We start from the raw sequence: 16,582 nt of genomic DNA, 5'->3' as shown, positions 1-16,582 counted from the left end.
AAGGGGGGTAAACATTCTGAAGCTGAAGTGGTTACAGAGGAAAGCAGCTGGGTCGGTCCTGACATTGTTCAGAAGAACAGCGTACTTTTTTTCTTTCAATAATTTTTATTCAGGAAAAATAAGTGAACATAGCAGTAAAATACAACAAAATTGTTGAGAGAGTAACATAACTAAGAGACAGCACAATAAGAACAGTACAGGGTGGTCAATAGGATAACGTCAGCAGGAGCATATGATAGCAGTCTGAGTGACGGAACAACATCAATAACATCGAGCTTAATATGGACAGTTGTTAGAAAACAGTGCAATTAACAATGGCAATGCGAGGTCTAATACTGCAAATCTGCCATCCAGCTCACTGCCCGGAAGAAAAACATGTGTGTGCAAAGTTGGAAAATACTGGTTAGGAAAAAGCTGAACACACCACCCACGTTCAGATAATATGCTAGGGCGCCATCTCCCATGTCAAAAGCAACTTTATTGAAATCTGTTACCTCTCGTAAACTCAGAGAAGAGGCCATGAGGCCCAGAAAATCACTAGTAAGCAGAGGGAAAGAGGTAGAAAAGGAAAGGAAGGAGAAAAGGGGAGAGAATAGGACAGGAGGAAGCGAGTACAGCCAGTCCCCAGGAGCTGGCAACATCAGAATCGAACTTAAGGTTACTCCAGGAATCAGAGAGATGCCTACATATGTGGCCCAGGGCTCCCAGACCAGTTCAAATTTGGGAACCGTGTTGGACAATACGCTGACCATCTTTTCCTGGGTCATTATCCAGGTGATCTTAGAACAGCATACTTTTATTGAAAAGTTGATTGGAGAGTGGAAAAATGGATAAAGAAGTGCAGAAACGGATAGCTAAAATCATCTCAAATGCTTTAAAATGGCAACCAAAACCACAAAGACGTGGAAGAAAACTGCCATTCGAATGGATGGAAGAATAGCCAAAATGACAAAGATTTAGCCAATGATCAGCTCCAGGGTGATCAACGAAGGTGTAGTTATCTATGAGTAGTTTAACAAACAGAAGACGCCTATGTGAAGCCAAGCTATCCGCAAGAAGCCCCCGAAAAAGTTCCATTGTTGAAAAAACGACGTGCTGAAGAGGTTACAATTTGCCAAAGAACACATTGACAGGCCTAAAGAGAAATGGCACAACATTTTGTGGACTGATGAAAACATGATTGCTCTTTTTTGGTCTAGTGGCCACAGACAGTTTGTCAGGTGACCCCCCAAACACAGAATTTAAGCCACAGTACACTGTGAACACAGTGAAGCATGGTGTGCATGCTTCATGATATGGGAAGGTTTCTCATACTATGGTGTTGGGCCTATTTATCGCCTACCACGGATCATGGATCAGTTTGAATACATCAAAATACTTGAAGAGGTAATGTTGCCTTATGCTGAAAAGGAAATGCCCTTGAAATGTGTGTTTCAACAAGATAACGATCCCAAACACACTAGTAAGCGAGCAGCATCTTGGTTCCAGACCAAGAAGATTAAAGTTATGGAGTGGCAAGCCCAATCCCTGGACCTTAATGTAATAGAAAACTTGTGGGGTGACATCAAAAATGTTGTTTTTGGGGTAAAACCAAGAAATGCAGAGGAATTGTGGAATGTAGTGCAATCGTCCTGGGCTGGAATACCTGTTCACAGGTGCCAGAAGTTGGTCGACCCCATGCAACACAGATGTGAAACAGTTCTCAGAAACAGTGCTTACTTATGCAACGAAATACTGATTCATTGATTCACCGGAAAAGCTGAATCTTCAAGCATTTTTCAGTTCATACAATAAATGTTTGAGTTTGTAAAGAAAAATGCAGACACTGATATTTTTTGGAAAAGCTTAATATTCCTTTTTTCACTTTCTGTAAAGTAATAACACATTTGAATGTATGTAGACAGAAAGCGGCTGCAAAGAGGCTACTGGAGGTAAGAAGCACGGATGTAACACAGGATTAAAAAAATATAAATCAGTGCCATTCAATGGGCGATAGCCCTAAACTGGCTGTCCCCCTCTGTGCCCTGGTCTCAGGTAGTTCCATCACCTGGAATCCATAAAACTGATGGAGAGGGTACACCCCACCATTATGGATTCCATGCGTATCTTCGACCATAAATGGAATTATTGGTCAGCCTATTAATCACCTTGTGTGTCCACAAGAGTTGCTGGTTTTATATAGGTTGTTATACTGGTACGGTTCTACCAAGCTTTATTTAGGTTCCAGTAATCCATATATATTTGTAATGCCGGCGCCTTTGAATGTATTTGGCTAGGAAAGGATATGTATGATGCAAAAACTTTATTGACGCTATGATTCTAAATTTCGTTAGCCATCAGTTTCTGTATTTTTTTTCTATTTTTTATTTTGTGTTTAACAGAGAGAGATGTATATTTGACTATGTCAATTCTGCTTTTCGGATGTAATGGAAGATTTCTCCATGCTTTTTTGTCTTGTATATGTTGGTATACTTCAATAACAATAAATGAATAAAAAGTTAAACTGAAATTGTTTATCACACACATGGATCTGGCAAACCTGGGGGCCTGTTTATATCAGAGAGTGAATACCTCTATCTGTGCTTTTCATAGAATGCAGGTTGCAGTGTCCCAATTAGTTCTCTTTGCCTAGAACTCTGAAAGAGAGCACATGAATGAAAGCTCACATAACTGGGCTCTCTTTTTTTTTTTTTGCTGTACTTTACAAATATGTTTTTTTGTAAAGTGGTGGTACGGCAGTGATAAGGCCCTATGATTGCAGCTTTACTTGTCATTCACTGGGTTTACATTTGCTTTAAAGCCTTTTAAGATTCATAGGAGATATTCAATTACTTAGTAACCCTTGCTGCAAAAGTATAACAAAACTGAGTAACTGACACCTAAAGGTTAAAGCAGAGCTCCACCCAAAAGGGGAAGCCTGCTTGTTTGCACCCTGCACTTTTTTGGGGGGGGGGGGGGGAGGGGGTTCCTGGTCTTGACAGGTACCCCTTCCCACTTCCTGGTAAGATCGCTACACAGCGATCTACGTCATGTCCGACCCATTCTCCTTCCCCCGGCTGCCTTCTGGGACCTGTGTGTCTCCAAGAAGACCGCGAATGCGCAGTAGGAAACTGACTGTGAAGCCTGAAGGCTTCACTCGCGGTTTTCCTAACTTGCAATGCCCGTGCCTGCACCCAAAGACGATGGACGAATCAGCGTGGGTTGCCGACCTCACGGGATCCCTGGACAGGTAAGTGTCCTTATTATAAAAGTCAGCAGCTACAGTATTTGTAGCTGCTGACTTTTGATTTTTTTTCCCAGACTGGAACTCTGGTTACCACCTTTAAGAAACTTTAGCAGCGAATTGCCACCTTAAACACTGCGGCTCATAGTACACATCAATAAATCTTTCATTGTAATGTCAAATGCTTCCCAGCAGCCCACACGGATCAGTGTGTATTATAAACAGGCACCTTAAGGTGTACAGTACAGTTTGTTCCAATTTACTGTAATTCTATCCCAATTATAAAGGAGCCAAGTTCCTCACATTCTGCCATATTATGATCGTTTGGAAGGTTCACACTGTACTTTTCGGGTTGGTCTAGGCACAAACTTATTTTGCTTTCTCTGCAGCTTCTCCAAAGCAGTAGCGTGGCCAGATTAAGAGTAATGATCCTCAGTGCGTTGGCAGTTTTCGAGTCACACGGCTTCAGTAGTCACCCTGAATTAACGTCTGGGGAAAGTGACAGGCGGCACATTACTGACAGAGGAACAGGGAATTCCAGGAGGGGGCATTTAAATCATTAATAAATATTTCTCTACGCTGCAATAAAAACAGACTGTGAACATTCACATCGCAGCCAAAAAGCCTATCATGTTCAAGACAGCAGCTCAGTTGCGGATTATGAATTAGCTGAAGGAACTCACAATTTTTCTACTTCGGAAGGAGATTTGTGTCCTTTTGCACTAACCAGATGGAGATGGACGCTAAAGATCTGAAGCCTCTGCTGACAATAGCCCTAAACACAGAGATCCTCATATGTCAAAGTGTCAAGAAATGTCCTCATCCCCCCACAGGCACCAGAGTTGAACTTTAGATTTCAAAAGTCATTGTCCAGGGCAGGCCTGACTCTGACTGTTAAGAAATAGCAGTTCTTACATGAGAAGTTTACTGGAAAAAAAAAAAAGTGTGCATTTATTTTTATTTTTTTTGAGCCTGTAAAGCATTGTACCAGCGATCAGCAGATCGCTGGTGCCATGCAAGTCTCCTGAAGATCTGTCAGTGTATCTGTGTGCCCACACATCCTGTACAGGCAAGCACCAAGCAGATACACTGACAGGAAGACTCAATGAACTACCAGCCAACATCGCAAAGGATGTCTGAGCTTGTGATTCATTCATACACAGAGCTCTGTATGAATGGCGCGGCCGTGTGGGCAGAACCCTGCACAGCTGCACTGATTTCAAAAACTGACAGTTAGTACGGGGAAATTCTCCCTGTACTGTGGTCACAGGCCAGGAGGTGCAAATCGGGCAGCGGCTGCAGCACTGGGAACAGGTTGCATGTTCCACCCTAAAAACAGGTGGAATAGTAACATGTTCCCAAAGGTGAACTTATCCTTTAAGCCAGCCATACGGTTTGAATCTCAGCTAGTTCAACGGGGACCGGCCAAGATTCCAACCATGTATGGGCAGGCTGATTGTACCCAAATTGATTGATCAATCAGCTTGGGTATAACCAACCTGTCGGATTTTTCATACCATCATTGCCAGCAGCTATAGCTGCTAACAATAATCACTGTATGTTCTCCTGGCAGAGATGGCTCCCCTCTCCCTGAGAATACAATGGCTCCGCAGGAGGGATTCCCCCATCAACACTCACAGTGTTGATGGGGGAATCAAATGAGTTTCTTTTCCGCAACCCATGGTTGCAGGAAAGAAAATCGCACCATCTATGGCTGGCTTTAGTGTACACACTGTGACACGTGAGAGCTAAAGAGGAGAAACTGGGCATCACTTGTCAAGGTGTCTAAAATTGTCTGGAATGGCCCAATCACATTCCTCTTTGAATCTGATTTGCTGTTTGGGGACAACAGCTTTTTTGCTGGAGACTGGCAACTATCAGAATGATTATTATGTTTAAATAAAAGTGATTTTAGGTTGTGGGAACCCTGAATGTTGTGTTTGGCACTAATCTTCCTATGGAGCTTCTAACATGCATCTTGGTCCATTTTAAAAAAATTTGTATGGACTATAATTTGATATTCACTCCTTCTAGAGTTTATTTGTAGCCCGTAGGATAAATGCCTTAAAATGGGCCTCACCTTGCCCACCCACTCTTTCTGAATGAATCTCTAAACGTAATAGATGTACAGTATCTTCCACTTGCAAAATGCCATGTAGATGTTTGATGCAATATGGTCTCAATGGATGGAATATACTGTATGTGTCTTTTTTCGTTAGGCTCTCCCTTAGGTCCTCTTTAACTGACGCCCAACCTAGTTTTCATTGCCAGAGCTTTTTTTTTTTGCACACATTAATATACAAATTTTAGGCCTGAAGATAACTTCAACCCCAGAGTGAATGATGGCCCTAGAATTATCGCTCTCAGTCCGGTGTGCGCTTCAAAATATAATATGTACACAGTATTGCACAATCATTCTCATACGACAGCACACCCAATGCACACGTTTACGTGTATGTGGGGGCAGGGGACTTTAAAAAATATAAATTTATTTTTATAAACTTTCATTTTTAAAACTTTTTCTTTTTTAACTTAAAAAGTAAATGCATATTATTTGCAGGTTAAAAAATGTGCATGTAGCACCCTCGACTCTCCTGGATACATAAGTGGGAGACCGATCTGGGCCGACCTTTTACAACAAAACAAACACAATGTAGAATTACCCTTGCGTTCTTCTCCTCGATCTGTACTAAAATACAAGAGACCAACTTTAAAGGTCTTGACAAGGTGGTACTTCACATCGGCTAGACGCCACAGATGCTTCCCAGACACCTCAGACCGATGCTAGCGTTGCCAGAGTCATGAGGGCACTTTATTATATATATTCTGGTCCTGTCCTAAACTCGCCCATTTCTGGTCGGAGGTTTGCAAGATCACACAAAAATATACAGAACGCATTATCCCAGATGACCCTGCTTTCTTTCTCCTGCACCTTTCTGACTTTCCACCAACACAGTACAAGAAATCAATTGTCCGACATCTGGTGAACACTGCTAAATCTTGTGTACCTCTACACTGGAAAAAATCTTCACGCCCGACCTCAACACACTGGTTAAGAAAAGTAGAAGTGATAAACAGGATGGAGGACCTGGTCTTCACGACCCAACACAAACGGGAGCAATACTTCAAAACATGGGATTTGTGGAATCTTTTTGTCCTTTCAGTGGAAGGGGTGGCTATACTTGGAGAATAATCCCCCCCCCCCCCCTTACAGGCTCTACTGGATATGACAGCCCGTCTGCTCCTCCACTGCTCCTGATTCCCACCCCCTCACCCCTCTTTCCCCCCCCCCCCCCCCCCCTCTTCTTCTTTCCCTAACCTAACAGGGTGATGGCTTTCTGTCGCCCATTCTTTTTTCTTCCTTCTTTCTAAGAAATTCTAAAATGACACGAGCCGATAACTGTGCATACATAGTGTGGCATTGCCATTACCTTCTGTTTGATTGTTTACGAGTCTTGAAGACATTTTTTGTCCTGTTGTTGTAAGTTATTTTGTGGTTACCACTTTGGGTTTCAATAAAGTTTATATTTAAAAAAAAAAATGTGCATCTACCAATTCTTTTTTGTAGGAGCCTGGAAAGCATTGCACCAGCAATCAGCAGATTGTGGTTGCCATGCAGGACTCCTACAGCAGTGTTTTTCAACCACTGTGCCGCGGCACACTAGTGTGCCGTGAGATATTGCCTGGTGTGCCGTGGGAAAAATTCCAATTTCATCCGAAGCGCATGTTAGGCAGTGGTGGGATTCAGACCGCCTTACTGACCATCTATCATCCGCTCGTGTCCTGTGGCTGCGGTGGCGGCGCTGCTCTCTCTGCCTCTGTCCTGTGTCGGCGGCGCTGTCTCTCTGCGGGGAGCACTGATTGCTAGGCTAGAGGCCGCTTAGCATCTAGCAACCAGTGACGTCACCCCTTCTGAGCCTCTTCTCCTCCAGGCCGCCGCCCCGCCGCCTCCCAGTCCTCGCCTTTTACAATTTGGCTCCGCCTCTACCCACTTTCAGCACGCACTGCACTGTCTGCAGGTGCGCAGCGTGGGACTTACTGTCACAGAACCTGGAGAAGAAGAAGACTGTGTCAGACAGCACGTCGTGGTGGTGACAGGCAGCCTGGGCAACATTATCAGGTAGGAGGAGGACATTGTGGTGTGGTGCTGGGTCTTCAGGATTGAGGCTGGCTCTACATTGTTGCCTGCCCTGATGTTGGAAATTGATGATGAATTTACTGTACAGCAGGTGACATTGTTTTTTATTTATGGAATTTTTAGCAAAATACTTTTTCATGATTTGTATGTGTTTATTCAATTTTGGAGGTTATTGGGGATCAGATATTTGGGGGCACCTTTGCTATAAAGGGGCTTCCACTCTAATAGGCCCCCGGCAAATGCCCGTGAGTCACATGATCCCTTCTGGGAGCAAGATGTAGAAATTACATCTTTGTCTCCTCAACCTGGGAACACGTTGCCTTACAAAGAGGGGGGGGGGGCTTCATTTTGAAAGGTACCTTCGCAGTGTTAAAAGGGATGTGGCCTGGTATGATTCAGAAGGAGGGGGTATGCTGCCACCCCATGCTCTCTGCGCAGCCTCCCCCTTGGAAGGCACCTTGTCCCCACCACCACGCAGTCATAATAAAGTAATTATAAAATAATTTTTGTGTTTATTTGATTCCTATTCAAGAGAATTACTTTATATATAGTCAATATAGGCACAGAGTTAAATTTTTTTAACATTTTCTAATGGTGGTGTGCCTCGTGATTTTTTTTCATGAAAAAAGTGTGCCTTTGCACAAAAAAGGTTGAAAAACACTGTCCTACAGACTGCCAGTGTAATCTGTCTGTTTGTATATCGAACAGGCATGCAGTTTCACACTGACAGGACGAATTAATGGACTACCAGAGCACTCAAAAGCGCCCTGGTAGTTCAATCAGAACTACCAGCGGAAGGCCGCAAAGGTTGGCATTTATAGTTTTCAGATTCACAGGAGCCTGTGAAAGAATGATGCGGCTGGGGGGGTTGTGGAGCCTCGCAAACCTACTTTTTTTTCTTAAATTGTGACGCCGAACGGGGGGAGAAAATCCCCAGCTCTCTGTCACAATAAGGGATCGGGGTTCTTGCGGGTGCTGGCACTACAGTGACATGTTACAATAAGCATAGGAAACAAAGAAGGCACATAGGCATAGCGCAGTATCCTCAAAACATGTTTTATTAAATGGTATAAAACGGAGGTGAATGTACTCACAAACCAATGCTTGCATCATAGCTTATACATAACATCATCTGCTGGCGTCCATATACATAAATTTACAATGCCCGTAGACACATCGACTAACACGTTTCGAGGTAACCCTCTTTTTCAGAGACTTGTCTGGATGACTATTGGTATAGCTGAGGGACTCCTATCATCCAGTTCCAGGCCTCTCAGCTTGGTGATGTCACTTTGCAGGTTCTCCTCCCATGTCTCAGACAGAGACATTAGAGGAGAATCTGCAAAGTGGCAGCACCAGGCTGAGCGGCATGGAATCAGATCATGAGAGTCCCTCAGCTATACCAATAGTCATCCAGACCGGGAAGCGACGGGAGAGGGGGGCACCTCTCCTGCTACTCATAAAAGTGATCCTGCAGCGAATCCGCCACTGGGACCACTTTTATGATAAAGCAGATGGCTCGCCATTTAAAAAAATACCGGGGTTATGGCAGCTATCTGCTGCCATAACCCCTGTATTTAACGTCAAAGTAGCAACGTAAATACGTGGCGGGCAGTCCGTAAGTGGTTAAAACACCAGCGCTATGTAAACCTCTATTTTTATCAACAAAAACAAAAACCACAAGGTTTCCTAATGTAATACCCCCAGCTGCAGCTCTATATAATGCCAGACCCTCTCCTCTGTGCATGAAATTAATATAAAATTTGAAAAGAGAACCGCACTTACTTAAATGCTATTCTATTTACCATCTCCCTCATTAATATATGGTGGAATAGAATAGCATTTAAGTAAGCGTGGTTACCTTTAATTATCTCCTAAGAGATGTCAGTGAAAACTCACCTCTTTCACATTCTGTAATGTTTCAGGTGTGATTGTAAAATCCACTGGACTTGGGGTCAGCTTTGTCTTCTGAGGCTACAGAGACACAAATAAAATAATAAAGATCCAAATTCAGTTGCTCCTAGGTTAACCATATAAAGGCCCTAGTATGAGAACGGTACTATTTTATTGAATGGTGCGGTTCACATATGTGGCAATTTCAACATGCATTAAAGTGAAAGAAAAGCCTAACTATTCTTAAAAATCCCCCCCAATTCTTCTACCTATATCCTGCACACCCTGTGTAATAAGGATCTGTGTACTTACCTTTAATCCAGTCTGGTCATGTGATCCTGCAGCTTTGACACCCCTGTGTAAAAGAGCACTTGATAAGCACTGTGAATTCTGGGAGCCCTGACCTCACCAATAGGCTCCCTCGGTTCAGCCATTGTCAGCTCTCCCTCCCCTCTCCTCTGCAGCAGCCATTCACTGACACAGGGCTGCCTGAGCTGCAAGATCAAGTGACCAGAGCAGACTGAAATAAAGAAAAATAGGAAAGTACACAAATCCTTCTTACATTGGCTATATACACGATAAATAGGAGGGAACATTTTTAGAAAAAGATTGTGTTAGGCTTTTCTTCCATCTTAAAACAAGCTTAAAAACACGTCGCTTACAGTGCATAGTACAGGGCCTAAAAAAAAAAAAAAAAAAAAGACAGCTGACAGAAGAGATTGTAATGTGTGTGACCAGTTTTACATCCGCTCAGAAAAAATGTAAAATACATTTTCAAACAATTCAATATTTATACAATTCATTCATTTAAAAGGGGTTGTAACCCTAGAAAATAAAAATAAAAATAAGCTACCTTTTTTCTTACAGCAGATTAAACAGCACAGTGCTTGTGCGGTCTAATATGCCCCCTTTCTAAGATGTAAAAAACCTGGCTGATCCTGCCAGTTCCTGTGTCCCCTTCTGTGCTGACCAGGAGAATCATGGCTGCTAAACCCCGATTACCATGGTCCATTTACGTGCCTCCGTTATTCACAGCTCTGCACTCTCCCTCTCCCTGCCTGTCAGCTCCGGTGTGTCTGTGTCTCCGCCCCTCCCTCCTGCCGCTATCAGTAGATAATTAAATAATTGTCACTGGCAGCCCCTCTGTTTTATGCAGCCATAATGCACTAAGTATTTTTTTTAAAACAAAGCCTCTAAATACAGTTTTTCAGAGATCTTCAGGCTGGTTACATGACTCAGCCAGGGCTACAGCAGGAGGGGCTGAGCTGCCAGCACTGTGGCCACGTGACCTTTCAGGCTGTCATCAGAGGGAGATCTCGACCCCTCCCACTGTACCCCTTGATATGAGTAGGAGAGTGGCTGGGAGTCACATGACTGGCCTGAAGATCTCTGAAAAAGTTATTTAGAGGCTTCGTTTTGAAAAAATACTTACACAGTGCATTATGGCTGTAAAAACAGTGGAGCTGCCAGTAACATTTTTTAGGGTTACAAACACTTTAATTTCATGAAACCTGCCCCCACTTCCATACCATTCTTTTCATGGCTTATTCATACCACAGTGTGCATTACTGTGCACATAAAAAATGTATAGTTAGAATGCATGCTGAAATGCGTTGTTCTAATATATTGCAGAGCTAATCTTTTTCCTTTTTTTTTTTTATTATTTAATTTATATGTGCTGCAGTGCGTTGTGATCCATTACAGCACGTCAGAACGTACTGCAATGCATGCCAACGTGGCACAGTGGTATCAAATGAGGATAAAAGGTACATAAAGGAAATTGCATTGTTCTTGCATCGGCTTGTTCTTATGTTCAGCCATGCTGCCAGTGTGACTGAACCCTTAAAGTATAACTAAAGGCAAAACATTTTTTTTTTTAGTTTTGGATACAGTGGAGAGGGATTAGAATGCTTGTCAGTTTCTATTGCGGTCTGTGTCCCCGTTAGGGAGATTCACCCTCTCCATTTCTCCTGTTTACCATTAAAACTGAAAGTGAAAGTAAAAGAAAATCTCACATTTTGGGTTGTCCCCAGAAAAGTAAAAGATGGGAAATCTTCCAATGGGGACACTAGTTCTGGTGACCTGGGGGTCCCCAAGAGATTCCCTAAATTTACAGGGATTTCCTCTCACTTCCCGTTTGGCTCTGGGACAGGAAGTGAAGGGAAATCTCTGCAATGGGACACAGACAGTAAAAAAAAATATCTGATAGGAGGTATAACCCTGCTCCATTTCTCCATCCAAAATGAAAAAAGAAAAAAAGTTTTGCCTATAGTTCTACTTCAGGTATAACAGGCTCCATCTATAATCTTACTGCCCCATTTGTGCCCAGCTTTGGTGACACCTCGGTGCAACACCTACCTGTGAGTGGATGATAAACTCACACGTTTTTGTCAAGTCTTTGGCCAGCAGAGACCTCTTCATATCACAGCGGAGAGTGTACTGGAAGAAACACAGGACATTCCCTATATCAATTAAAAATGTCTACATACGGAGGCAGAAAAACTGAGTTTTTGTCTTACTGTAAAATCCTTTTCTCTGAGGTTCACTGACGGACACAGCTCCATATCTTCTTAGACCCTTGGGCTTATACTGCTCTCTCCACAGGAGAAGGACTAGGTGGAAATATTTTTAACTACGCCCCTGGGGCAGTCCCAGGGGGTATACTCTAGTGATCGACCAATGTTTTTTTAAAGACCCCAAACCATTCCTCTGCACTTAAGCATTCAAAAGTTTGGCTGTTTTGAATGCTGTACGTTTTTTAAATTCGGCGCCGCCAGTACCCGGAAGTGATGTCATGTCATTACATCACTTCCGGGTACGCGGCGGCGCCGAGTTCAATAAAATGGAGTCCCGGGTCAGATGGCAGCGGTGAAGGTAGGACGGGAGACCCGGGCGAGCCACGGAAGGCAGCGGGAGGGGGGGGGACGTCCCCTCCTTGGAATGACAGCCGAGCAGCTTCTCAGCCGCATCGGTTGTCATTACAAGACAGCCGACCGTCGGCTATGGACAACGGTACCGGGGTGATGCCTCTAGCTGCAGGCATCACCCCGGTACAAGCACTTTCCCTGAAATATCGGCAATATCGATAAATAAAAAGGCGATTCCTATATATCGGGGAAAGTCCATATCGGCCCTCGATATATCGGCTTTGCCGATAATCGGTCAATCTCTAGTATACTCCCCCTTCCTACTCTAGGACTTCCGTTTGTAACATGCAGTGTCAGAAGAATACATAACCCAACTCAACAGAGGGGTAGGTACTGTGTCCGTCAGTGAACCTCAGAGAAAAGGATTTTACAGTAAGACAAAAATCCAGTTTTCTTTTTCGTTCACTAACGGACACAGCTCCATGTCTTCTTAGACCCTTGGGGTGTCCCAAAGCAGTGTCAATATGAGGGGTGGGAAAAGCACAGCAATACAGATAATTCCCAAAAAGGGCTAAACATAGCCAACCAGGTAAATCAGGAGCTCAACCAGGAATAACTGGAACTCACTATCAGGAAAAAAATACACCCTCAAGAGACCGGAGCCTCAGCAATCGCATTCTGGTAAACTTTGCTGCCAAACGCAGCATCCAAAGATGCAAGCACATCCACCTTATAAAACTTGTGAATGTGTATACAGACGACCACGTAGTGACAAGGAAAGGAGGAACCTAACCCTTAATGGAATAGGCCTGCACCACCGTCTGCCTGATCCATCTGGAAATGGTCACAGCAGGCGCGGCCTGCCCCTTACGAGATACATCCATAAGGACAAACAAGGAATCCGATTTGCGAAAAAGACTGTCGCCCTTAGGTACACCCTGATTGCCCAAACCACATCCACTGAATGTAGGGCAATTTCTTTAGGATGTTTAGGCTTAGGACACAAAGATGGCAACACCATATTCCCATTTAAATGAAACCCCGAGACGACCCTAGGAAAGAACGCCTGACAGGGTCGCAACACCACTTTGTCCCTATGAACCACCAGGTAGGGTGACCGACAAAACAATGCAGCCAACTCCGACACCCTACACGCAGAAGTAATAGCGACCAAAAAGGCCACCTTCTATGACAGAGTGATCAGAGGAAGTTTACAAATATTTTCAAAAGGAGGTTTGTGAAGTACCAACAGTACCAAATTGAGATCCCACGGAGGTACCAGGGATCGCACCAGAGGAGCCAAATGGCAAACCCCCTGCACGAAAGTGTGAACCAAGGAATTCGTAGCCAACAGTCTTTGGAAATATATTGCCAAGGCGGAAATCTGGCCCTTGATGGTACCCAGAGCTAAACGCTGATCTAAACCTTGTTTTAGAGACTCCAGCAGGCGGGACAGGGAAAAGGCACAGGGAAAAACGCCCCAAGACTCACACCAAGTAATGTACGGCCTCCAAACTGGATGATAGATCTTCCTTGAAGTAGATTTTCTAGCCTTTAACAGCATAGGAATCACAGAATCTGACAGCCCTGTGTCCTTCAACACCTGGCTTTCAATAGCCATGCCGTTAAAGCCAGTGACCGTAAAGCAGGATGCGGTCCTTGAGAAAAGAGATCTTCTCTGAGAGGAAGTCTCTAAGAAGCGTCAGCTACCAGCCTTGCTAGGCCTGCGTACCAAGACCGGCCAGGCCAGACCGGAGACACCAGAACAACTGGAATCCCTTCCACCTGGATTATGTGTAGCAGTCGCGGCAGAAGTTGTAGTGGAGGAAAATGTGTAGTGGAGGTAAATCAGAGCGTCGGCCAGAGGATCCTGAGACCTTGCCACAAACCTCTGAGCCTTACAGTTGAGCTAAGAGGCCAACAGGTCCCATCGGGGGTCCCCCCCCCCTCTGTCGAATGAGGTAGTCCACCTGTCACTTTTCCACTCCCAGAATGTGCACAGTAGAAAGGGCCAGAACATACTATTCTGCCCACCTTAGAATGCCGACTACTTCCCGAGCCGCTAGAGCACTTCTTGTGTCTCCTTGATGATTGACATACGCCACAGCCGTGGAATTGTCTAACTGAACCCTTATCAGGCACCCCTGCAGGTGATCTGTCCACTGGGACAGACGCAGCCTGATTGCCCGAAGCTCCAGAAAATCCCCTTGGAGAAGGATGCCTATACCGTGTGAACGGACTCCATCCGAAATGTCTGAACCCACACAAAGCAGTTCTGAGCCTTGAGGTCTAAGATCGGGCGGACTTTGCCTTCCTTCCTGAGAACAGTAAACAGATTTTAATAAAATCCCTGAGAACGGTCCAACTCCGGACCCGCCACATTTACTCCCTGTGATAACAGATCCTGCACCGCCCCGTAAAGACCTTGCAGACGATCCGGGGACAGGCGCAAGTTGGAAGGGAAGGACCGAAACTCGATCTTGTACCTGGACCGGATCAACGAATGGATCCATTTGTCTTGAATGAGCGAAGGTCCACAGGTCTGGAAAGAAACTAAGATGTCCCCCCTACCCCAGATGCAGGTGAGGACGCCTCTTCATGCAGTGGAAGGCTTGTGTGCGGGACCAGCGGAACCCACTTTTTACATACCGACCCAGGGTCTCTTGGAGCCTCCCACGAAGGTACGGGTGGATCTTGATCACTTGTCCTGCGACCCAGTCGGACGAAATAGCCACTTGTTAACCAGAGAAAAAAGGACCACGTTTACGACTAGGCTTCTTGCTCTTTGCAGCCTGCGGAAGTAGAGTACTCTTACCTCCAGTAAGACCTTTAATACTCTTCCATAGAAGCACCGAAAAAACGGTCTCCTGCAAAAAGGTAGATCACTCAGCACCCTTTTGGAAGCCTGGTCTACCGACCAGTACTTCAACCAAATCATGCGGCGAAGGATCACCGCAGTCACAGACACTCTACAAGACAAAGGGGCCGCATCAAGGGATTCGTTACAGATGTACCGTAGCCCCTGTATCAACTAATCCGCCAGCTCCGCCAACTCAGGAGGATGTTGACCCCTTCCAGATCCTGGCGTAAAAGTTTTGCCCATTCCGTTAAGGCCTGGGAGACCAAGGTGATAGCAAACCCCAGCCTTAAAATTGAGCCCGCCACAGTGAAAAGATAACGGACCAGAGGTTCAGCTCTCTTGTCCACAGGGTCCTTAAAGGAAAGGGAATCTCCCACCGGAAGAAGCGTGGCTTTATTTTATCTGGAATTCTGAGAGTCCACCGTCGGTGGAACCATCAGCTTCTTCAAAAGAGATTCCTCAAAGGGATACCTCCTAGCGAAATGCTTAGGTATTCTGACCGTGCGTTTTGGGGATCCCCACTGACTAGCAACAATCTCATTCAAATAGGCAGGAAAGGGGAACACCTTAGTCACCTTGGAAGGTCTATGGGTGCAAAATTGCACCAGCGCAACCGATGCAGGATTAGCTGTGTCCTCCAATTTTAAAGTTTCCGGCACTGATACAATCAGTGTCCCCACACCCCACAAGCGCCTTTTCAGCGGCCAAATCCACCTCAGACTCTGGAGGAGGCAGATGATACAGGTGATGGGGGGGTGCTTCTTGCTAGGCCGCTTTTGAAGGGCCATTTAAACTTTTGACACAAGTGACTGTAGGACAGCCGTCATGGCCGCCAGGGCAGACTGAGACCCAGAGGGTCTGGCAGCTTCTGAAAGTGGGTCAGGTGGCGATACCTGCTCCAGGGACTACATATTTAACCTGGGGGCCACCCTAAATATGCAAAAAAAAAATAATAATTTATTTTTGTCAAACCCCTCCCCCCTCACATCGCTACTGCTGTTATACTTCAAGTCCCAGCGCACCAGCGGCGCTGATATAGCAGAAGAGGGAGCTGTATACCCACAGGGACTCACCACCCCCTATTCAGAGCAGGATACAGAGCGCCCAGATGCTTGCCATGCGACGATCAGAGAAGAAAAAGAAGCGCTGTGACTATCACTAGAGGCCCACCGCTGCATCACCGCTCCACAGGCTACAAGTAAATGACCGCCGCATTGACTTCTATGGGAAACTCAAACAACATGGCCGCCGGACTACACAAACATGGCCGCCATGTCTGTATACAGCCATCCACAACAAAATGGCGGCGCCACAGTGCAGCACTCAGGATACCATACCAGCCTGTGAGGTAACTGTAGCCTACCAAGGGGGCCCGCTCAGGGACCCCCACCCAGCCATGTGCCACAGGAGTACCTGAAAATGAGCCGCCGGCAGCGCGCAACCCCCCCCCCCCCCCAGCCCATCACCATAGCCCACCCCACATAACACTAAGGGGGAACTAAGGGGGAGGTGAGGGCAACCCAGGGGGACCCTGCTAGCGAGTGGGGGGGGGGAGAACCATGAGGATAGGAAGGGCACGAAAGGGGCCTACCAACCCGAGG

General features: G+C 45.4%; 1 protein-coding gene across 4 annotated transcripts in view; it reads right to left on the bottom strand.

Moving 5' to 3' along the window:
• VPS26C (VPS26 endosomal protein sorting factor C) overlaps positions 1-16,582 on the bottom strand; it is a 56,757-nt gene that overhangs the window by 9,314 nt on the left and 30,861 nt on the right. For 2 of the 4 annotated variants that reach the window (XM_082246536.1, XM_082246539.1), the window contains exons 4-5: positions 11,613-11,693; positions 9,261-9,335 (exon numbers count right to left, since the gene is read on the bottom strand). In XM_082246536.1, coding sequence (XP_082102662.1) covers positions 9,261-9,335; positions 11,613-11,693 — 156 coding nt within the window. The remainder of the gene's footprint in view (positions 1-9,260; positions 9,336-11,612; positions 11,694-16,582) is intronic. The other 2 variants (XM_082246537.1, XM_082246538.1) reach the window with 2 other exon arrangements.

The sequence above is a fragment of the Pelophylax lessonae genome (genome assembly GCF_965119305.1).
Source record: "Pelophylax lessonae genome assembly, chromosome: 2".
Taxonomy (NCBI): domain Eukaryota; kingdom Metazoa; phylum Chordata; class Amphibia; order Anura; family Ranidae; genus Pelophylax; species Pelophylax lessonae.
This window is presented reverse-complemented; position numbering and strand designations above follow the sequence as displayed.